This window comes from Dendrobates tinctorius, unplaced genomic scaffold (genome assembly GCF_039654945.1).
Source record: "Dendrobates tinctorius isolate UK_male_01 unplaced genomic scaffold, ASM3965494v1 ptg000020l, whole genome shotgun sequence".
Lineage (NCBI taxonomy): Eukaryota > Metazoa > Chordata > Amphibia > Anura > Dendrobatidae > Dendrobates > Dendrobates tinctorius.
Genome location: NW_027361688.1, coordinates 34933086 through 34956628, shown reverse-complemented (window position 1 = coordinate 34956628; position 23543 = coordinate 34933086). Strand labels below are relative to the sequence as shown.

Sequence of the window (23543 nt, the reverse complement as noted above, 5' to 3'; positions counted from 1 at the left end):
ACAAAAATATGCAGTACGAGGCGATTAAAACATCGTATCTACTGCAAAAAATTTGACAATGAAAAGATGTTGGCTCAGGGCAAAAAATACAACCCCTTGCAAAGCACTATCGGCTGAAAATTGGAAATGTTGCATATTTCATATGCTCGTGACTTCAATTTTTTTTCCTGCTTTCCAGTACATCACTTGATAAAATGCAGTTGTTTAAAAGAACAACTTGTCCCATAAAAACCAAGCCCTCAAGTTATGTCTCTTGGAAGAAGGAGAGGAAAAAATAAAAATGCAAAAATGGAAAAATGACCATGACGTGAAGGGCTCAAAGTGACAATCAAACATTTGACAGGCTACAGTCATGTGTTTTCAATGAGGAGAGGACTGTAAGCCACTGCCGGTCACTTCCTAATTACAGTAAGAGCGAAGGATCATGTTTTAAAACAGATCAATTCTTCTCTCCTTTGACATCGTCTGTCGAGGAACAGTTAGGAAGCCCCCAAACACAAAAGATGGTAGGAAGGTTCTATCAAAATCAATGAAAAGAGATTAATGTGTTTGAAGGACTTCACCAGACACCAAGAAGACCAAGTTGAAAGGGCAATGGACACTATTCATTCTTAATTTTTAGAGATTTGTCCTGTTAGTTCTAGATAGATTGCCCTGTAGCACATTCATTGAGATGTGGAGGGAAAGAAACCAGAAGAAACTTCTACAATAAATACCATGTGTAGAAGATACTATACCAGATAACATCCACAGGTTTAGATGAAGAGGATAAAATGTAAATAAACGTATGAACCCAGTGTCAGACTGAAGAACATTGGGCCCACCGGAGAAATTGATTCTGAGGGCTCACCTTTCTTCCCCATTGGAGAGCCCCATATCAACTGCAAGGTTTGCACTATGAATTCTCCTGAAGGAGAAGCCAGGGCCCACCGGAGGATTCTCCAGTTCTCTGGTGGGCCAGTCCAACCCTGTATGAACCAACTGTGTAAAGCTACCTTTAGAACAGAGATGCATAGGTAAGATAGGAGATAAGATAGGCCTAACTATGAAGTTATGTTTTAGGGTTACCCATACTAGGTGAGTCGTGGCAAGTGGATAGTTGTAATTGTGTCACCTCAGAAGACACGAATGAATAATGACAAGGATGTGGCTATATTGGTGCAAAACCCAAAGATGCACTCTTAAAGGACATCTGTCAGTAGGATCAACCTTCCCAAGTCCTCTATATGGACATGTAGGTCATAGAAAGGTGAATAAAATGATACCTTGATATCTGTGATCCAGTGTCTTATTCCAGAGATATCCTCATTTTTCTTAATATGTAAATGAGCCATTAGGATCTATGGGCCAGAAATAGATTTCCCTGAGAATCTGCCTCCAGAGATTATTGTAAATAAAAGGGGCATTACCAGTGTGAGACATGTAGACCAGGAGAGCAGACTGTCTGTCATTATATGTCTCACATTGGTAATTGCTTCCCTTCATTTTAAGTAAGCTCAATGAGATCTATGTCCTGCCCATAGATCTTAACAGCTCATTTACATATTAAGAAAAATGTGGATTTCTCTGAAATAAGACATGAAATTACTGATATCAGGGTATCATTTTATTCAACTTTCTTTGACCTACATGCCCATGAAGACGGCTGATCCTACTGACAGATGCCCTTTAATTGCACATGGTAATTAGGGGCTTTATTTACGATTTCACACTAGACCACAAGGGTTTTATGCTACATACAGCATCTATACGTAGTGTCCCATATCAAATATTATGGCTTACTTTACAAAAAAACAATATAAAAATGTAGTCATTGGTATACCAGATGTTTTATCTGTATCTCCTAGGGTGGAATGTACTGGCTGGTCCTACTTGATGACTACAGCGCGGGGTTTGGTCTTCTGGTGTTAGTCATCACATTTTGCCTTGTGGTCTCAAGAATGTATGGTAAGAACTGATTTTATCCATCATATTCCCATTCACCAATATGGTCCAGTCTTTCTTTACGTTAAAGGTGATGATGGAACATGAAATACACATAAATAGCATTAATATACCATGAAGAACATTGCGAATTATTGCTTAGTTTATATCGGTATACTTTAAGCACAGAGTGTGACGTGTATAACGGTATAAACCGTACACCGTATGGCAGTATTGCTGTGTAGTGTATTGTATAATGTATCATTTGGGCTCTCAATGCATATATTATATGGACCGGTCACTGCTTGCATCTGTAGACTGCAGATCTTTAATATTTTAATATGTGGGGAATATAAGAGAATATTATTTGACATTTTTATAGCAGCATTAAAGCAATGTTTCTGAAAGTGTTTTTTTTGTTTTTGTCTTTTGGAAATACTCTATCCCCTGGCTTCTGTTTTCTTAAAAAAAACAGCTTGATTTACTCACATTCCCCAGGTCCAGAATTGAGTCTCTGATGATGCAAGTGCAATATGATTTTTTTTCACCTATGATCCGTATGCAATGCGTTTTTAACATCATCTTTTACATTCTGTAATTCTCTAGGTAATTTAAAGCTAGTTTACAAAACTAATAAAGCAATCTAATGTACAGATAGACAGATAGATAGATAGATAGATAGATAGATAGATAAAAATATATTAGATATATTAGAGATCATAGAATCATAGAATCGTAGAGTTGGAAGGGACCTCCTGGGCCATCTGGTCCAACCCCCTGCTCAAAGCAGGATTCGCAAAATCATCCCAGTCAGATGTCTGTCCAGTCTCTGTTTGAAGACTTCCATTGAAGGAGAACTCACCACTTCTCATGGCAGCTTGTTCCACTCATTGATCACTCTGTCAAAAAGTTTTTTCTAATATCTAATCTGTGTCTCCTCCCATTCAGTTTCATCCCATTGCTTCTAGTCTTTCCTTGTGCAAATGAGAATAAAGTTGATCCTTCTACAATGTGACAGCCCTTTAGATATTTGTAGACAGCTATTAAGTCTCCTCTCAGCCTTCTCTTTTGCAAACTAAACATGCCCAAATCCTGCAACCTTTCCTCATAAGACAGGGTTTGCAGACCGGTCACCATTCTGGTCACTCTTTTCTGAACTTGCTCCAGTTTGTTGATGTCTTTTTTAAAATGTGGCGCCCAAAACTGGACACAATATTCCAGATGAGGTCTGACCAAAGAGGAGTAGAGGGAAATAATGACTTCACGTGATCTAGACTGTATGCTTCTGTTAATACATCCTAGAATTGCATTTGCCTTTTTTGCTGCTGCATCACACTGTTGACTCATATTCAGTCTGTGATCTATTAGTATACCCAAGTCTTTTTCACATGTGCTGTTGCTTAGCCCTATTCCTCCCATTCTGTATATGCTTTTTTCATTTTTATTGCCCAGATGTAGTACTTTGCATTTCTCCCTGTTAAAAACCATTCTGTTAGTTGCTGCCCACTGCTCCAGTTTATTTATATCTTTTTGAATCCTCTCTCTCTCTCTCTTCTCTAGTATTAGCTATCCCTCCTAGCTTTGTGTCATCAGCAAATTTAATCAGTTTACCCTCAATTCCTTCTTCTAAATCATTGATAAAGATGTTGAACAATACAGGGCCCAGGACAGAGCCCTGTGGTACCCCACTTGAGACATTCTTCCAACTGGATGTGCAGCCATTTACGACCACTCTTTGGGTCCGATCACTAAGCCAGTTATGAATCCACCTAACAGTTGCCTTGTCCATTCCATACTTAGTCATTTTTTCAATAAGGATTGTGTGAGATACTTTGTCAAATGCTTTGCTGTAGTCAAGATATACTATATCTACAGCATTTCCTTGATCCACCCAATCAGTGATTCCATCATAGAAGGTGTCACAGGGTCCTTCTCTGGTATCACACAATCAACAGAGCAAGAGGAGAGTGAACAATTCCAAGACATTTATTTAGGCAAAAATATGAAAGGTCCATATTCAGTCCACCCCACAAAGGATAGATAGTCCAGAATAAGAATGCAGTCCAGTATCAGGATAAAATGTCCAGGGAGATGAGAGTCCAAAATCCAGCTGACAGTGATAACATGTTCCATATATTCTTCTTTCTCTCAGAAGTCCTGTTTTCACACCATGCTCTGCACACAGCAACTGACTTGCCCAGCCCCTATCCTCCCCAGCCCCCCTCATTATGTCCAGGGAGTCAAAACAGGTTGGGGGCCGGTTTTCAGGCCTCCCAGACTTGACAAAAGGTGCCTGGGGGATTATGACAGTACAGGGGGTCATCTAGAGTCATAGATAAAAGTCAGGCTGCAGACATACAAGGCATCAAGATTAACACTATGCAAATCAGTGAAATAGCAATATACATAAAATGATATACATATAGCATATCACACCATCACAGAAGGAAATTAAGTTAGTCTGACATGACTTATTAGCTACAAACCCATGATGACTCTGTTTAATCACTTCATTCTTATCCAGGTACTGACATACATGTTGTTTAATAATTTGTTCAAATATCTTTCCTGGCATAGAAGTCAGACTCACCGGCCTATAGTTGCCTGGGTCCACATTCTTCCCCTTTTTGAAGATAGGAACAACATTTGCTCTTCTCCAGTCTTCTGGGACTTCTCCTGTTCTCCAAGAATTTTCAAAGATTATGGAGAGGGGTTCAAAAATTTCTTCTGCTATCTCCTTCAGTACTCTGGGGTGTAATTCATCTGGACCTGGAGACTTGAATTCATTTAGGTTAGCTAAGTGTTTCCTCACTAACTTTCTGTTTATAGATATCCTGGATTCTTCTATTCCCTTAATAGGACAGTGAAGAACAGTTGATGTTACATTTCCTTTCTGAGAAAAACAGATGCAAAACAGGAATTTAAAAGTTCGGCCTTCTCAACATCCTGTCTTACCATTTCATCATTTTCATCCTGTAAAAATCCTATAGCATCTTTGACTTTTCTTTTACTTTTGACATAACCCCAAAATCCTTTATTATTGCTTTTGACATCTCTTGCAAGCCTCAATTCATTGTCAGCTTTAGCTAATCTGATTTGTGCCCTGCAGGTTATGCAGACAGCATTATATTCTTCTTTAGAAATGCCTCCCTCTTTCCATTTTATAAACATTTTTTTCTTCCTTTTTAGCATGTGCTTAAGTTCTGTGTTCATCCATCCTGGCTTCCTTAAATGCTTCCTATTCTTCCCTCTTTTCGGAATTGTTAACAATTGTGCTTTGAGAATTTCATTTTTCAAGATTTCCCATCCTTCCTGGACATTTTTGTCTTTAAGGATATCCAGCCATTGGATCCCTCCAATTCTCTTTCTGAATCCCTTAAAATCTGCCTTTCTGAAATCTAACCTTGACGTCTGAGTCTTCACAGGTCTTCCTCCTCTAGTTATCCAAAATTCTAAAATAGCATAGTCGCTACCTCCTAGGGTCCCAGCCACTTTTACCTCCTCAACCATTTCCTCCCTGTTTATAAGGATTAGATCCAAGGTAGCAGTTCCCCTTGTTTTCTCCCCTACCTTTTGGAAGATAAAGTTGTCAGCAAGAGAGGATAAGAATTTCCTTGACCTGTTAGTTTTGCCTGAGAGAGATTCCCAACAAATGTCTGGATAGTTGAAATCTCCCATGACAACTATGTCATAGAATAGATATATAGAATATACAGTATAGATATCCTATAGATATATAATGTCACTAGCCCCCTACTTATTATTATTTAACTTGCACCTTTTAATGCATTTCATGTGGCACTGTTTAGGTTTATTGAACGTATTAGATAAAGAATTAAAAAAACGATGTTGGGTCCCCCAATTTTGACAACCAGCAAAGGTAAAGCAGACAAGTGTGGGATTATATTATCAGGCTGGGAAGGTCCTTGGTTGTTGCGGATTTCCCTCTGCTGGTTATGAAAATTACGCCAGCACCCACACCATTTTTTTATTATTATTTATTTTACACATGATGTACACGGCATCATTGTCACCTGGTGATGCTGATCACAGGGAGATCAGGCGACAATGAGTCGAGCTGCCTTCAGCACCCAGAAACTGCGCAAACAGTACCACTTTTGCCCAGGCACCAGTATATGTCACACTGACGTGGCACACGGATGGTACATGGATGCTACACGTATGTAACACATGGACACAAATAGCTCCGGTGCTGCTTTTCCCAGTGCCAGAAATATCAGAACGTGTGAAGGGGCCTAAGGCATCAGAGCAGGTATAAAGCTCTGTGCTCCGATACATATTGCCATACCTGTGCCATGGAGTTGTAGTAATTCACTGATCTAGTATTTATCTAGTTTCCATGTCAGTATAATGATGGTAACAATGTAAATAACACATGATGTGGCACTGTGCATCCGTGATTTTCAATTGGCGCCGTGTCCGTATGCTGTGAAAAAGATCGATCTTTTATCACGGGCGCAAATGCGGCCCTCACGGCCGTACGGCACACGGCGCACAGTGGAATTTTTGCGGGCCGATTTTGCGGCCCCATAGAAATTTATTGGGACCGCAAAATCGTCCTGCAAAAACACGGTAAGTGTAAAAGTAACTTTAAAGTGTGTTATTATTATCATTTTATTAAAAGAAATGCAAACACATCGGGGGAGCATTATCATCAAAAAATGTCCTATTAATTACATTACATCATGTTTTCGATTTTTTTTTTTTTGGCAAAGAAATAAGATCACGTACGTCTATAAAAGTTATGGATCTTGGAAGAAGGGTTGGAAAAAATGAAAATGCAAAAACAGAAATTGCCCGTGGCGGAAAAGAGTCACTGGATCAGATTTCTTGAGAAGTTGACAATGAAAAAATGTTTAGTCTGTTGTGTTTGGGTGTTTGGGGCCTTAAGAAATAACATTAGTTAATTTTGATTATATTTTAATCAGAAATTGCATTTATTAATCATTAAAAAGGCAAATAAATCTTTGTGTCATGTTTTACTTGTCTAGGAATCAAGAGTTTCTGCAGGGATATACAAATGATGCTGGGATTTAAGCCAGGGATATATTTTAAGACATGCTGGGGATTCCTATCACCAGTAACCTTAATTGTGAGTAATTTTGCTAATTTTTTTACTCATTTTAATTAGTTATTAAAGTGTAACTGTTATTTTAATTTTAATTTTATAAATCAATATTACACATGAAAATAAGAAATGTTGTAAGATACTTTATCAGGCAGGCAGTGACCACAGGAAAGTTCACAGCAAAATGTGTTTAATGTCCAAACTCGCACAGTGCACAATCCATGAGCTGTTGTTGTGGGTGACTGCACCGCTGTGCACGCTTAGGGTGCCAGACCCTTTTTACTCCACTTGGCCCTGTGCTGCCTCACACAGGTTGAGCTCTGCAAAGCCTTCTGCTCTGCCTGCTAGCAAGACCAAAACTGACACACCCAACTCCTTTACTGCAGGGTTTTTACAACACAACCTGTGGTTGTAGGCCACTTGGAAAATCTGGGGCCTGGGGAGGAAATGGACCGCCCCACTGCTATCCTGTAGTCTATTTAAAAAATTCAAGCCCATGGCACGTTTTCTTAAATCCGACTTGGACAAATAGCTTGCCCAAGATCAACACTTACTTCTATTCTGCCTTGCAATCACAGCTTTGCCTGTGACTGCAATGCACTCCCACGGCCTCCATATGCTTCTTTATCTTTACACATTCTGGGGGACACATAGCGACCCTCGCATATGACACCGGTCAGTGCCTCATATACCCCCCTCTGTTCAAACTTGTGGGGTTGAACATTTGTCACTATACAGGTCACCCGTGACAGGGCATCCGCATTTCCCTGTGACTTTACACATCCTGGGGGACACATAGCGACCCTCGCATATGACACCGGTCACTGCCTCACACAGTAAAATCGACTTCTTTCTCTGCCAGAATTGATCATCTGTTATCAAAATTTTAATTCTCAGATAAAATCTGTATTCAGTGAAGCTCCTCCCTCCTCCTGTCTAGTCTAGAGATTATCACTGCAGCATTAGGTGTCACACAGGGTTGGACTGGGTTGTCTGGGGCCCACAAGAGGAACTGACCCTAGGGGCCAGCCTACAGCTATGTGCAAATAGCTGCTAGAGTTATCCCCATTAGGCAGGGTTCACACGTAGCGGAACTCTCGCGGAAATTACCGTGAGAATTCCGGAATTCCATTCCGCGGGAAAATCGCATTTTAAAATTCCCGCGGAAAAACTAGCATTTTGCAAGTGTAATTAGCTTGCAGAATTGCTAGCGTTTTCCAAGCGATCTGAAGCATCGCTTGGAGAACTGATTGACAGGTTGGTCACACTCGTCAAACATAGTGTTTGCAGAGTGTGACCAAATTTTTACTATTGAGGCCGCCTATGCGGCATCAATAGTAAAAGATAGAATGTAAAAAATAATAATAAAAAAAAAATTATTGTTATTCTCACCTTCCGATGTCCCGCGCAGTAATCCCAGTAATCCTTTGCGACAATTACCGCGATGACGTCTGTTCTCGCGGGATCGCGACGTCTCGCGGTCATTCGCGATGAAGTCGCTCGAATGACTGCGAGACTTCGCGATCCCGCGAGAACGGACGTCATCGCTCACAAAGGCTTACTGGGACCGGGAGCGTGGAGAGAGGCGGGAAGGCTGCGCGGGATGTCGGAAGGTAAGAATAACAATATTTTTTATTTTAAATTCTATTTTTTACAGGGATATGGTACCCAAAGCCCGGAGGACAGTCTCCTCTCCTCCGGACCGTGGGTGCCATCCGCAAATGTTCTGCTTACTTTTTGCATGGTGGGCACAGCCACAGGCGGAAAGTAAGCAGAACAATGCATTCCTATGGGATAATGCGATTCCGCGAAATTAGTGAGCATGCTGCGTTTTTTACCGCAAAGTGATTCCGCCGCGGTAAGAACCGCAGCATTAGCACAGCATTGCGGAATCCCATAGGAATGCATGGGATGCTTATTTTTTGCGTTTTCGCGGCAAAATCGCGCGGTTAAAACCGCCGAAAAAAGCGCCACGTGTGAACTCAGCCTTATAGTGGAGCATCGTCTGTAAAACACAGGTGACTCCTGCACATCTACTGTGCATCCCCATAACTGGGATGTGCAGGTATTGTAGTTTGCATTAAAGGACTTCTTTGATTAAAATAAGTTATAATAATAACACATACATGGGAGAAATACCGCCACACCATGATTGGACTACATATTCCACTACATAGTGACCAAATAATACCACATACAGGTCTGAGGACGCACATTCAGTTGAAACCAGCGGGCCCCCTTTGAGTCCTGCTCGGGGGGCAAAAACCTGCTGACAAATTACTGCTAATGTAATGTACAGTAGTGTTAAATCATAAAAAGCTGAGCACTGATGTAAGCTACCTACAATAGGCAGCCCTAGGAGGGTTGTAATTCTAATTATTTATTTCTTTTCCGGATAATATAGCAAAAAAAAAAATCATGGCATGTGATATTTCAGTTTTTCTTTTTTTAATAAATTTGCAAAAATTTCTACATTTCTGGTCTTTTTTTCAGCCAAGTGGGGGTGCAGAGTGTACATTAATGAGAAAAAAATGAACTTTTTTTTAATTTACCAAATGGCTGCAATGAAACAAAGAGTGAAAAATTTAAAGGGGTCTGAATACTCTCCGTACCGACTGTATACTGTACCTGGAAGGGGTCAGGATGGAGGACATAAATATACCTGAAACTGGGGAACATACAGTATACACCTGGAAGGGGCCCAAGATGGGTAACGTATATACAGTACCTAGAAGGGGACCAGCATGGGGGACATATATACTGTACCTGGAAGGGGCCTAGGATTGGGGACATATATACCTGATCCTGGGAAACATACATTATACACCTGGAAGAGACCCATGATGAGGGACATATATACCTGAAAGGGGCCCAAGATCTGTAACGTATATACTGTACCTGGAAATGGCCCAGGATGGGGGACATTACTATGCGATGGGTGGGGGGCCAACACGTATGTCCTTATAGGATTTAAAATGCTACAAGGCCCATTCATCTGATCAACAAGCAGAGTGAGGCCAGGTCCAAAGAGTAATTAGAAAGGAATATACATGGTATATATCCATACATCATCGTGTATTACAAAGATGATTTCTTTGAAGTTAATTACCCATACAACATTATGTGGATGTACCATGCATATAGAGAAAACTCTGAAGAAATGCCTAGTTGGAACAAAAGTAGAGATTTCACATACTGCGCTCCAAAAGCAACAAATGTGAATATCTCTGCAATGAAGTGACTCATCGAAAAACAGAAAACAGTGGTAGAATCAGGGGAGCTTAGAGATTTTTTTACAAGACATTTAACTACATTTTTTTCAGCAAGCGGCAACATTGGCTTTATTTTGACGCTCTTCATTCCTAGAATACATGAATTTGCAGATCCATAATATCCATTTACTTATAATGCTTGTGAATTTATATATATTATAATTGTTGTTTATGAGCAGTAAGTTGAAGTCACACATAATGTTGAATAATTATCAGGAGTTTAAATATTTTGGGTGTAAATGTCATTTGTGAATCAATCAAATGACAACATGTTCTTCAGGATTTTTTCTGCTTTTAAACAAAATAAAAACAATCTGGAAACGATCCGCAAGCAGGATTGTTGCCTATTAATTGTTGTTCTTAGTATATGCCTTTGCAGTACTATGCGTGCAACAGAGATTTATTATAAAAAAATAACTTGTTAGTAGCTAGCCTGCTTGCTGATGGTTTCCAACTAGCAACAGAGGATTTTTTTTTATACAGTGGGGAAAAAAACTATTTAGTCAGCCATCGATTGTGCAAGTTCTCCTACTTAAAAAGATGAGAGGCCTGTAATTGACATCATAGGTAGGCCACAACTATGAGAGTCATAATGAGAAAACAAATCCAGAAAATCACCTTGTCTGATTTGGCAAGATTTATTTAGCAAATTATGGTTGAAAATAAGTATTTGGTCATTAACAAAAGTTCATCTCAATATTTTGTTATATATCCTTTGTTGGCAATGACAGAGGTCAAACGTTTTCTGTAAGTCTTCACAAGGTTGGCACACACTGTTATCTCCTCTAGAGCAGTGATGTTTTGGGCCTGTCGCTGGGCAACAGCGACTTTCAAATCCCTCCAAAGGTTTTCTATGGGGTTGAGATCTGGAGACTGGCTAGACCATTCTAGGACCTTCATATGCTTCTTACGAAGCCACTCCTTCGTTGCCCTGGCGGTGTGCTTGTGATCATTATCATGCTGAAAGACCCATCCACATTTCATCTTCAATGCCCTTGCTGATAGAAGGAGGTTTGCACTCAAAATCTTACTATACATGACCCCATTCATTCTTGCCACACTCATGTTTCATAGTAGGTATGGTGTTTTTTGGATGCAACTCAGCATTCTGTCTCCTCCAAACATGACGAGTTTTGTTTCTACTTTGGTTTCATCAGACCATGTGACATTCTCCCAATACTCTTCTGGATAATCCAAATGCTCTCTAGCAAACTTCAAATGGGCCCGGACATGTACTGGCTTAAACAGGGGGACACGCCTGGCACTGCAGTATCTGAGTCCCTGGCGGCGTAATGTGTTACTGATGGTAGCCTTTACTACGGTTGACCCAGCTCTATGCTGGTCATTCACTAGGTCCCCCCGCGTGGTTCTGGGATTTTTGCTCACCATTCTTGTGATCATTTTGACCCCATGGGATGAGATCTTGCGTGGAGCCCCAGATCGAGGGAGATTATCAGTGGTCTTGTATGTCTTCCATTTTCTTATTATTGCTCCCACAGTTGATTTCATCACACCAAGCTGCTTGCCTATTGCAGATTCAGTCTTCCCAGCCTGGTGCAGGGCTACAATTTTGTGTCTGTTGTCCTTTGACAGCTCTTTGGTCTTCACCATAGTGGAGTTTGGAGTCAGACTGTTTGAGGTTGTGGACAGGTGTCTTTTATACTGATAACAAGTTCAAACAGGTGCCATTACTACAGGTAATGAGTGGAGGACAGAGGAGCCTCTTAAAGAAGAAGTTACAGGTCTGTGAGAGCCAGAAATCTCGCATGTTTTTAGGTGACCAAATACTTATTTTCCAAAATAATTTGCAAAATAAATCTTGTCAAATCAGACAATGTGATTTTCTGGATGTTTTCTCATTTTGACTCTCATGGTTGTGGTCTACCTATGATGTCAATTACAGGCCTCTCATCTTTTTAAGTGGGAGAACTTGCACAATTGGTGGCTGACTAAATACTTTTTTTTCCCATTGTATGTCGTGTAAAAAAAAATGTAAAAAAGGTGTTGTAATTTCAATTTTCATTCTATTAGCTGCTTTCCTGTCATCACAGGGTCTGCTGGCATATAGCATAATAAAATACCAGCCATCCAAGTATGGAAATTATCAATTCCCCTACTGGTCAGAGGCGTTAGGAATCCTTATGGGACTTCTCTCATGCATGATGATCCCCATTGGGATGCTGGTTGCTGTGTTAAAAGAAGAAGGAACTCTATGGGAAGTAAGTAATGCACAGAGAAATGCAAATTATAATGTATATATGGGTTCTTGGAAAGGGTGTACTGGTTCTCATCAAGGAGATCTGGCTGGTGTATAAAGAGCTTAGAAGTGGTTCAGATATAGTAAACTAATTCTGTGAATCGTGAGGCTCCCAGCAGTAGGGGACACTGTTAAAATTAATGCAAAAGGAAGAAGGAAGGACTTGTCTATAGTAACCAATCACATGGTCTGGCACAGTCCAAGGATTGTCACATGGTGTCAACATAATGTCGCCATACAGTGCTACCATATACCATTTTATCTTTATTTTTTCTTGTTTCCAGTTTCTCTTTTTTTCCCTATTTTTCCTTTTTCCCCCCTCTTTTCTTAATTTTTCTTTTTCATTTTTTCTTTTTCTATTTTCTATTTTCTTGCTTATTTTTTTCTTTTTTTGCAAAACCATTATAGAGTGTGCCAATGTTATTGGCAAAAAATATATGTTCCCATACCAACAAAGATATGCACAAACCAAATACACGCTTGCGAAAGTCCTCGGCCCCCTTGAACTTTTCAACCTTTTCCCACATATCATGCTTCAAACATAAAGATATCAAATGTAAATTTTTAGTGAAGAATCAACAACAAGTGGGGCACAATTGTGAAGTTGAACAAAATTTGTTGGTTATTTTAAATTTTTTTGGAAATTCAAAAACTGAAAAGTGGGGCGTGCAATATTGTTTGGCCCCTTTACTTTCAGTGCAGCAAACTCACTCCAGAAGTTCATTGTGGATCTCTGAATGATCCAATGTTGTCCTAAATGACTAATGATGATGAATATAATCCACCTGTGTGTAATCAAGTCTCCGTATAAATGCACCTGCTCTGTGATAGCCACAGGGTTCTGTTTGAAGCACAGAGAGCAGCATGAAGACCAAGGAACACAACAGGCAGGTCCGTGATACTTTTCTGGAGAAGGTTAAAGCCGGATTTGGATACAAAATAATTTCCAAAACTTTAAACATCCCAAGGAGCACTGTGCAAGTGATCATATTGAAATGGAAAGCATATTATACCACTGCAAATCTACCAAGACCCAGCCGTCCCTCTAAACTTTCATCTCAAACAAGGAGAAGACTGATCAGAGATGCAGCCAAGAGGCCCATGATCACTTTGGATGAACTGCAGAGATCTACAGCTGAGGTGGGACAGTCTGTCCATAGGACAACAGTCAGTCGTACACTGCAAAAATCTGGTCTTTATGGAAGATTGGCAAGAAGAAAGCCATTTCTCAAAGATATCCATAAAAAGTGTCATTTAAAGTTTGCGACAAGCCAAACGATATGTTTGGCATGAAGACAACACAGCTCATCACCCTGAACACACCATCCCCACTGTCAAGCATGGTGGTGGCAGCATCATGGTTTGGGCCTGCTTTTCTTCAGCAGGGACAGACAAGATGGTTAAAATTGATGGGAAGATAGATGTAGCCAAATACAGGACCATTCTTGAAGAAAACCTGTTGGAGTCTGCCAAAGACCTGAGACTGGGAAGGAGATTTGTCTTCGAACAAGACAATGATCCCAAACATAAAGCTAAATCTACAATGGAATCATTCACAACTAAACGTATCCAGGTGTTAGAATGGCCAAGTCAAAGTCCATACCTGAATCCAATCGAGAATCTGTGGAAAGATCTGAAAACTGCTGTTCACAAACGATCTCCATCAAACCTCCCTGAGCTCGAGCTGTTTGCCAAGGAAGAATGGGCAAGAATTTCAGTCTCTCGATGTACAAAACTGATAGAGACATACCCCAATCGACTTGCAGCTATAATTGCTGCAAAAGGTGGCACAACAAAGTATTAAGTTAAAGGGGCCGAATAATATTGCACGCCCCACTTTTCAGTTTTTGAATTTCCACAAAAATGTAAAATAACCAATAAATTTCATTCAACTTTACAATTGTGTCCCACTTGTTGTTGATTCTTCGCCAAAAATTTACATTTGGAATCTTTATGTTTGAAGCATGATATGTGGGAAAAGGTTGAAAAGTTACAGGGGGCCGAATACTTTCGCAATGCACTGTACTTGTATACATAGTCAAAAATGAATTCTCTTAAAGAAAACTTGTCAAAAAGTCAAAAAATGTTCAATGTTTGCTTTCATAATATTCCCACTTGTCCCCTGAGTATTCCAGTTTTGGGATTTTAATTATCCACCATACTGTTCCAGTGATATGGGCTTTTTTATTTAGTGCTAATTTTTATGGTCTTTACAAGGAGGCGTGGCTCTCAGGGTAGCAGTGCAATCACCATAAAGACACTCCCCCAAAGAGTCCTGTGAGCCACGCCCCCTTGGAAAGACCATAGCAGTTAGCACTCAATAAAAAAGCCAATATCTCTGGAACCATATGGTGGATTTAAAAAAAAACAACAACAACCTGTAAACTCAGTTAAATTGTGGGAATAAACTAAGTACAAAAACTGGCCACTTTTCATCTGATGACATGTCGCCTTTAAGGGCAGAGTTCTTGACACAGGACAACAAACATCCATGATCACAAAAAATTAGTGAAATTAGGATTAATAGTTTTAATGAAAAGTTGTTTCGAATACACAAAATGCCCAGGACAAACTAATATGGCCGTCCCTTCTCATGTTGCCCCACTGTCCTACTTTCATAGACACTGGTGGAATTTTTCCCGAGTTTTCTTTCATTGTTATCATATATAATGATGTATATTCTCGATAAACAGGACTCCAGGTAAATACTTTGTCACTATTTTTCACTAATCTTCGCTGAAAAAGGCAATCCAAAACTTTCACATCTTCTTTTCTCCTTACTCTTGAGAAGGCGATATATCGTACAATTGTCCCTGGCCAAAAACTAGCTCTGGCAATTAAATTCCAACACTTTTGACCCGTGAGTCTCATGGCCTCATTCAAAAGGAGGCCGCCAGGCACCTGAGCTACTGATCCAAGAGGTGCGCGTCCTCGACCCCCCTCTCTACTCTGCTTGGGCAGCAGTAACTGCTTGGCACAGGAGACGCTAAGTATAGACCCCCTTGTGCTTTCTAGCACCCACATCGCTCTGTCTATTCCTGTTTGCCCTTTAATGTGGACGTTGAATGCAGCAGGGACCCTTCTATTGGCCCACACATATAAATGCCTTAGCATGTCATGCGGTCATCCAATCACATGGTGGCAGTATTTTCGCTGCACACCGACACAAGATGTTTTAAAGCATATGCATGTTTATATAGTATACTAGCTACTGAATGCCCTCTACACCTACAGAGCGAACATTTTTATTGGTACATTTATACATTTTCATCAACGAAATGGCACCAGATAATACGGGAAGGGCACGCATTGACTCCAGCACCATTTTATTGAAGTAATGCACTGCAACATCAACATAGCAGTGCGCATGCGCCGGCCACGGGAACAATGGCTATGGCTGGCGCATGTGCACTGCTATGTTGACGTTGTAGTACATCACTTCAATAAAATGGCGCCCGAGTCAGCACGTCATCTGGCGCCAATTTGTTGAAGAAACTGCGAATTCATGTACACAGTGTCTTCAATAAAATAGCGCCACCCATCCTGTCTTCGGACAGGACATATCCATCGTTATATATGATATATATATGATTTATATATATGCGTGTGTGTATTTTCACATATTAAACATATTGTATAAACACACTATTGAAATTCCCACATATACGCCCTGGGGCTGATGACAGCTGTGTATATGGACGATAGCAGTCAAGAGCACAATGCTCCCAGGAGCACCGGATGTGCTGACATGTATTTGTCAGCCATTCTTTTACAGTTAGACAGGTCTGCACACTGTTTGGTTCTTTTACCCTCATGAAGCGTTACATTATAGATCGACATTCTGGTCCGCGCTGCTGTTTCTAAGGAAACCACACATGAAGTGATTCTGTGATTTTCTGAATCATAAGGGAAATGTGACTTGTGGAGCGATTGGTTCCTCACTTCCTGCATCTCGGAGAGAAGTGATGAAGCAAAAGAAGTGACACTTTCTCGGTTTTAAGTGCTATCCTGCAGAACACATGAATTTTTGCTTTCTTCAACCCATGGGGTGTGAGCCATAGTGTTAAACATTTAACAGAAGCACAGAAAAAATCCCCTAAAATTGAACTCTATTAAATCTAAATTGCAGCCATACGAGACTACAAAGAAATCATAGTGCCCCATAAAAAAAAATTCCTCCTGGAAGCTCAAGCAAATATACTATGCGAATTAACTAAGACCGGCATTTAGATGGGCGAATCTCATTTCCGTCTCATTTGCAAAAGTTGGTCGGCTTATTTAATTTGTTCCAAATATCCATTGGTGTAACTAGAGTCCTATGGGGTCTGGGGCAAATTTTGGACCAGCATCCACCAGGTTTTGCTATAACAACATAATTTTACAGTTTGCAAATATTACCACACTTATACTGAACAAAACTCACTATACTAGCACCAATACAACAAACAATACCGTTATACATGGAACAAATAATACCACTACACCTGGACCATATATTACCACTACATAGTGACCAAATAATGCCACCATACTGATCATTAACAAACACAACTGTACTAAGACTGATATTAACACCATATAGCGACCCTATAGTTGTACACAGGAGCTCTGCCACAAAGTCATTCATTTCCCTTGTTGTTCTCTATCTGGCCCAGTATGCCATTGCAACTTCTTCCATCCACAACTTATTTTTACACAACATAACTAAGAAATCACTTTCGCCCAACTCTAAGGAAACTCTATAGCACCCTAAACAGTATTAATTACATCCTTGCAGATTTATTTCCCCCACAACTAACCTAACACCACACAGTTATGGTGCCACCTCGTGCCCCATGAAGAAGTCATTTCCAATTTGCAATGTGCTTTTCTGTACCCCTTACAATAATTATGTCCCCAATTGCATCCCATAAAAAAATGATGTGCCACTTTGCAGTCCCAAACAATTTAATACTGTATGTCTCTGTTTGTGCAATATTTATGTCTACCTTTGTGCTCCATACTATAATTATGTCTCTATTTGCCAAATTAATTAAACAAAATGCCCCAATACAACAAATCTAATACCCCTTGTGCCTCATACAATAAAAATAATGCCCCCTTTGCCCCATACAATAATCTTAATTACCCATTTGCCTTCATGTGTCGCGCAGGGTCAGTCACTCTCTACCTGCCCTCCATGTGTAGAATGGGGTCTGTCACTCTGTCTTTTCTGCATGTATAGTGCAGGGCCTGTCACTCTCTGCCTTTCCTCCATGTGTAATGCAGAGTCCGTTACTCTGTACCTGTCCTCCATGTTTAGAGTGAAGTCTGTCGCTTTCTACCTGTCCTCCATGTGTAGTGCAGGGTCTGTTACTCTCTACCTGTGAAAAATGAGGTTGAATGAACTCATGGAGATCAACATCTAACACTACGGAGACACCATCACATGTTTCTCAACGCAGTGATTCTAGAGCACTGCCCCCATCCCTTATGGGGAATATGTAAAAATATGCTAGGGGCATCATGTAGTCCGAGACATCTCTATTCTTTGGTAGCAAAGAGACTGGTATCGCACCTGCCACTCCTGAGTCTATAGAAGTTGGCGCCACCTCCGTCAGAGAAAAAGAGAGAAAACGTTGCTGGGAGAAGCAGCTCTGTTTTTACTGTGGAGAGTCCGATCACTGGAAAAAGGAGCTGTCTGTGGATGGATACCATGTTTTGGCATAGGTGGTTTCCTTCATTGGAGACTGCCCTTCCCGTGGTTATTCCTTCCCGGGGAAAGACCTGGCTAGTCATTGCTTGCGTTGAGAAACGTGATGGTGTCTCCGCGGCTTGTGTTTTGCATATTTTTACATATTTCCCATAAGGGATGGGGCTTTGCTCTAGAATCACTGCATTGAGAAATATGTGATGGTGTCTCCGCAGTGTTGGATGTTGATCTCCATGAGTTCTTTCATCCACATTTTTACAGTCTTCTACTAGGCATTGCTCCTACTAGCCAGTTTCCTACTCCACACTGATGAGGGGCAATACCCCGAAACAGCTGTGTGTGGATGGATACCATGTTTTGGCATAGGTGGTTTCCTTCATTGGAGACTGCCCTTCCCGTGGTTGTTGCTTCCCGGAAAGACCTGGCTAGTCATTGTTTGCGTTGAGAAACATGTGATGGTGTCTCCGCGGCTTGTGTTCTGCATATTGTTACTCTCTACCTGTCCTCCATGTTTAGTGTGGAGTCTGTCATTCTCCTACTGTCCTCCATGAATAGTGTGGGCTCTGTCACTCTCTACATATCCTCCATGTGTAGTGCAGAATCTGTCACTCTCTACTTGTCCTCCATGTGTAGTGCAGAATCTGTCACTCTCTACTTGTCCTCCATGTGTAGTGCTGGGTCTGTCACTCTCTACTTGTCCTCCATGTGTAGTGCATGGTCTGTTACTATTTACTTGTCCTCCATGTGTAGTGCAGAATCTGTCACTCTCTACCTGTGTTCCATGTGTAGTGCAGAATTTGTTCCTCTCTACCTGTCCTCCATGTGTAATGCAGAATCTGTCACTCCCTACTTGTCCTCCATGTGTAGTGCAAGGTATTTCTCACATAAGCTTTTCTTCCAGCCCTCAAGTCGTAAATAAAATTGCTGCTGCTCTGACCATTATTATTAGTGTCAGAGCCACACCAATTTGATATTGATGACCTATCCTATTTAGGTAATCACTATTGTAGTTCAGGACACCACATTTAAATTGTCCTTTTTGCATCAGATGTACTCTGAATAGACCTGAACATCAATTAAAATGCTTGTGTCTTGCCTCATACATGCTCTTGTCATCTCCCGCCTCGACTAGTGCAACCTCCTACTCTCTGGCCTCCCCTCTAGCACTCTGGCTCCTCTCCAGTCCATCCTACACTCTGCTGCCCGACTAATCCACCTGTCTCCCCGCTATTCCCCAGCCTCCCCCCTATGCCAGGCCCTTCACTGGCTTCCTATTGCCCAGAGTCCCCAATTCAAAACCCTAACCATGACATACAAAGCCATCCACAACCTGTCTCCTCCATACATTTGTGACATGGTCTCTAGGTACCTACCCGCACGCAACCTTCGATCATCTCAAGATCTCCTTCTCTACTCCCCCCTTATCTCTTCTTCCCACAACCGCCAAAAAAGACTTCTCCCGTGCTTCCCCCTTACTCTGGAACTCTCTGCCGCAACACATCAGACTCTCACCATCAACGGAAACCTTCAAGAAGAACCTGAAGACCCACCTGTTCCAACAAGCCTACAGCCTGCAATGATCCTCGGTCTACTGATCCACCGCACGACCTGCACTACCCTATCCTAGTGTATCCTCACCCATCCCCTGTAGACTGTGAGCCCTTGCGGGCAGGGTCCCCTCTCCTTATGTACTTGTGTGTCCCTTGTCTTACACATGTTTAATATACTTGTCTATATTTCCCCTTTTCACATGTAAAGCGCCATGGAATAAATGGCACTATATAAATGCGTAATAATAATAACAATAATAATAATACATGTAGCTTTATTGCTTTCTGCCTTGGAAGGAATGTTCCTTTCCAAGGGAAATATCTAAATATACAGCCTGATATTTAATAGCATACTTAATGGATTTAGCACTAAGTGGAGCTAATGAGCTTGTGCATTGATGTGGCCTATATTCTATGCTCTGATCAAAACCTGGTATAGAGACACACTAAGAGATCTGACAGAAATCAATAGTTGTGACATAATAACCTAAAATATCTCATGTTAAAAAAAATAATAAAAACATAATAATAATAATGTAATCCAAATGTTCACAAATAGAATAAATGGGGCATACAAAAATGTTCTCTTTCTCCATTTCAAATTAAAGTCCCATTTTCACTTTCTGGTCCCCGAGAGAAACAAATGGTATGACCCTCAGTTCTGGTCCTTTCCCAATTTTTTGCTACCAATATTATGTCTGTCATTTTACTTGGAAGGCCCTATAGGCATAAGCCAACATATCAGGCAGAACCTCTACGTATAGTAATCCCTAGGATAATGGCTCATGCAGACATCCATGCAAATTGATCCAAACATGCAATGCACAGAGTGACTAGAGGTCTCCCGATCTGAGCTTCATATATTTCTATGAGGCTGTGATTCTTGCTTCGGGAGAGCTGCGGCCAGTCCATGCACTGTGGTCACTGGTCAGACCAATTTCCATGGATGTCTGCATGAGTTCTTACTGGCATTAATGTAGAATGTTAATGCAGATATCTATCAAATTGCCAGTTGGTAGAGATGAGCAAATTTGCTTGAGGCCAATTGAAAAAAAAAAATAACCACCTTGTCACTCACATGTCCCAACACCACATCCTATCGTCTGATGCTCCACTCTGTCCAGCCACTTCTCTTCTCTTTCCTCTGGTGTACAACATCCTCTTCGAGCATCTTCACTAGTGCCAGGCTCTGCTGCCAAGTAAGCTTCTAACATTTGCTCGTCCCTCCTAGTTGGGGGTCATAAAATAATTTTCTCCACTTTATGGAAAATTGGTCTATAGATCTTCAGTGGAGTATTTTGGCTTCTCTGGATCTTCATATTTTCGCCAGACACACCAAGAATGATTAATCCTTGAGCTGCATTGATGGATTTGTGTCTATGTTCTGTCACCATGCCTTTTCTGAAAGCAATCTCCTTCTGATCTCCTTACAGAGAATACGCCAAGCTAGTAGACCAGCTATGGACTGGGGTCCATCACTAGAGGAAAATAGGACAGGCATGTATGTTCATACCCTGGCAGGTAGCCAGTCTCCAAAACCTTTGATGGTTCACATGCGGAAGTATGGAGGAATCACAAGTTATGAAAACACAGCCATCGAAGTGGATAAAGAGATTGAAGAGGAGTCTATGATGTGATGATTTTAGAAAATGCGTCAAGAAGATCTCAGTGGAAAATAAAATCCTCTCCTTTTAGGGCTTATACATGCTTCCCTAACACAAGACAAGACCACCCTCAATCTTGTGTCCTACCTGGCCCTGTGAATAGAGGATCCACCTTATGAAATGCTGTCAACTGAAAGCTTTTTGTATGGGACTATGTGCAGATCTATTTATGAAGTTTATATGTTTTAGTAATGTCACACCATTGAGGATCCTGTCTACTTGTCCATGGGCTTGGTTAATTCCTTGCATTTTCATGCATCTTTTCAAGGTTATGAAGATTGTAAATGTTTTCATGGTATCTGTTACCCAGTGGCGGCAATACATATATTCATAAGGTAAAGGTGTCAAATATCTTGGCAAATACTTAATAGGATGGTACTATTTACACTGTTCAACCTTATGTGCGTAGCAATATTCAATAAGGCTCCTGTCCCTTAAAAAAATGAATGTTATTCTTATGTGAATGCTTTTAAAGAGGACCTCCTGATTCTGAGAGCTCTCCTGATTCTGCTTTTCTTTCCTGTTTTGTGCTGCATTGCTCCATTGCAGAGATATTGTTTTTCTGGAGAGCAATATGTGAAATCTCTGCTTGCAGACCAACTGGGCATTTCTTCAATACTCTCTAGGGTGTACGTTTTCACTCCTCCCTTTCAGATGCTGCCAATCACGACTCAACAACTGATCTATCAGTCTTAACAGTCTCAGACGCTGCTCTGCTTTGATTTGTAGCGTCTGGAAGGGATGGGTGAAAGCACACAACCTCAGAGAAGACTCTTAAGAAACATCCGGTTGGATTTCAAGCAAACATTTCACATACTGTGCTCAAAAACCCCAACATTTGAATACCTCTGCAATCACGTGAAGCACTGCAAAACAGAAAAAAGTTGCAGAATCAGAGGAGCTCAGGGATTTTTACAAGGCATTTGTCTCCAATTTTTGAGCAAGTCACAAGTTATGCCATGAACTAGGCTTGACCAAGACCCGCTGACTTTAAGATTCTTCCATTAAGAAATGACATCTCTACAATCATCATGTCTGAACATGACGTACGATATAAGATAATGAGATTGATCCTCCCTTTAAGCTTAATTTTTGCAGTAATATGGGCTATGATGGCTCAGTGTACGATTTTCTACTAATAATGCTGTAAAATCTAGTTTCATTAACAAGATTTAAACTGTTACTCACTCACCGTATACTAAGACGGTACATGTGCGAAAAGCACCACTACATGTAGACTATTAGAACAAGTGGTCCAACCTGAAACGGGAGAAAATTAGAAACTACAACATCCTAAGTAACATAAACTTTCTTCATGGTAATTAATTCATTGGGAATTTCTCCACCATAAATAACGCTTCTCGCTATTGTACCAGAATGTTACCCTGATGGTCCAGATCTTCAGACGGGTGATGTAGTACATCAGACTAATTAAATATTATGTACTAACACATGGGCCATCTACACAGTGAAAAAGTCTGTAGGACAGTGTTCACACCACCAAAAGACTGAAACAGAGAAAAACACAGTAAAACAAACGTATAAAAATACTCTGCTGTAAAAAAGTCACAGTAAACAGCAAGTGCTAGTAAAAAGATAACAAAACAGGGTATTTGGTTGATATGTTTTTTGCAAAAAATGTATGCTAAGCCACTCTACAAAATGTCAAGGTAACACCGCCAGAGCAGTCCCTAACTGATGTATTTAAAAACCTGATCATGTGTATAGTACCTGTATGAGCAGGATTCAGACAGGTAATGTCCGATGTGGACACGCTATGGAAGACGGCTTTTATGTGCATGGCCCACAAGAGAGGGGTGAAAACCTCCTTAGTCTTGCAAAAGCAAGAAGCCAATTGAATACAAACACATGGACCATGCACACAGTGAACAAGTCTTTAGGACAGTGTTCACACCACCAAAGACTGAAACAGAGAAAAACACAGTAAAACAAACGCATAAAAATACTCTGCTGTAAAAAAGTATCAGTAAACAGCAAGTGCTAGTAAAAAGATAACAAAACAGGGTATTTGGTTGATAAGTTTTTGCAAAAAATGTATGCTAAGCCGCTCTACCAAACGTCAAGGTAACCCATAT

General features: G+C 40.7%; 1 protein-coding gene across 1 annotated transcript in view; it reads left to right on the top strand.

Moving 5' to 3' along the window:
* Positions 1-23055, top strand: part of SLC6A7 (solute carrier family 6 member 7) — a 107276-nt gene extending 84221 nt beyond the window's left edge. The window contains exons 11-14 of the mRNA XM_073567990.1: positions 1848-1947; positions 6936-7036; positions 12336-12503; positions 21217-23055. Of these exons, the coding sequence (XP_073424091.1) occupies positions 1848-1947; positions 6936-7036; positions 12336-12503; positions 21217-21420 (573 nt within the window). The 3' untranslated portion in view covers positions 21421-23055. The remainder of the gene's footprint in view (positions 1-1847; positions 1948-6935; positions 7037-12335; positions 12504-21216) is intronic.
* Positions 23056-23543: the final 488 nt, after the last annotated feature.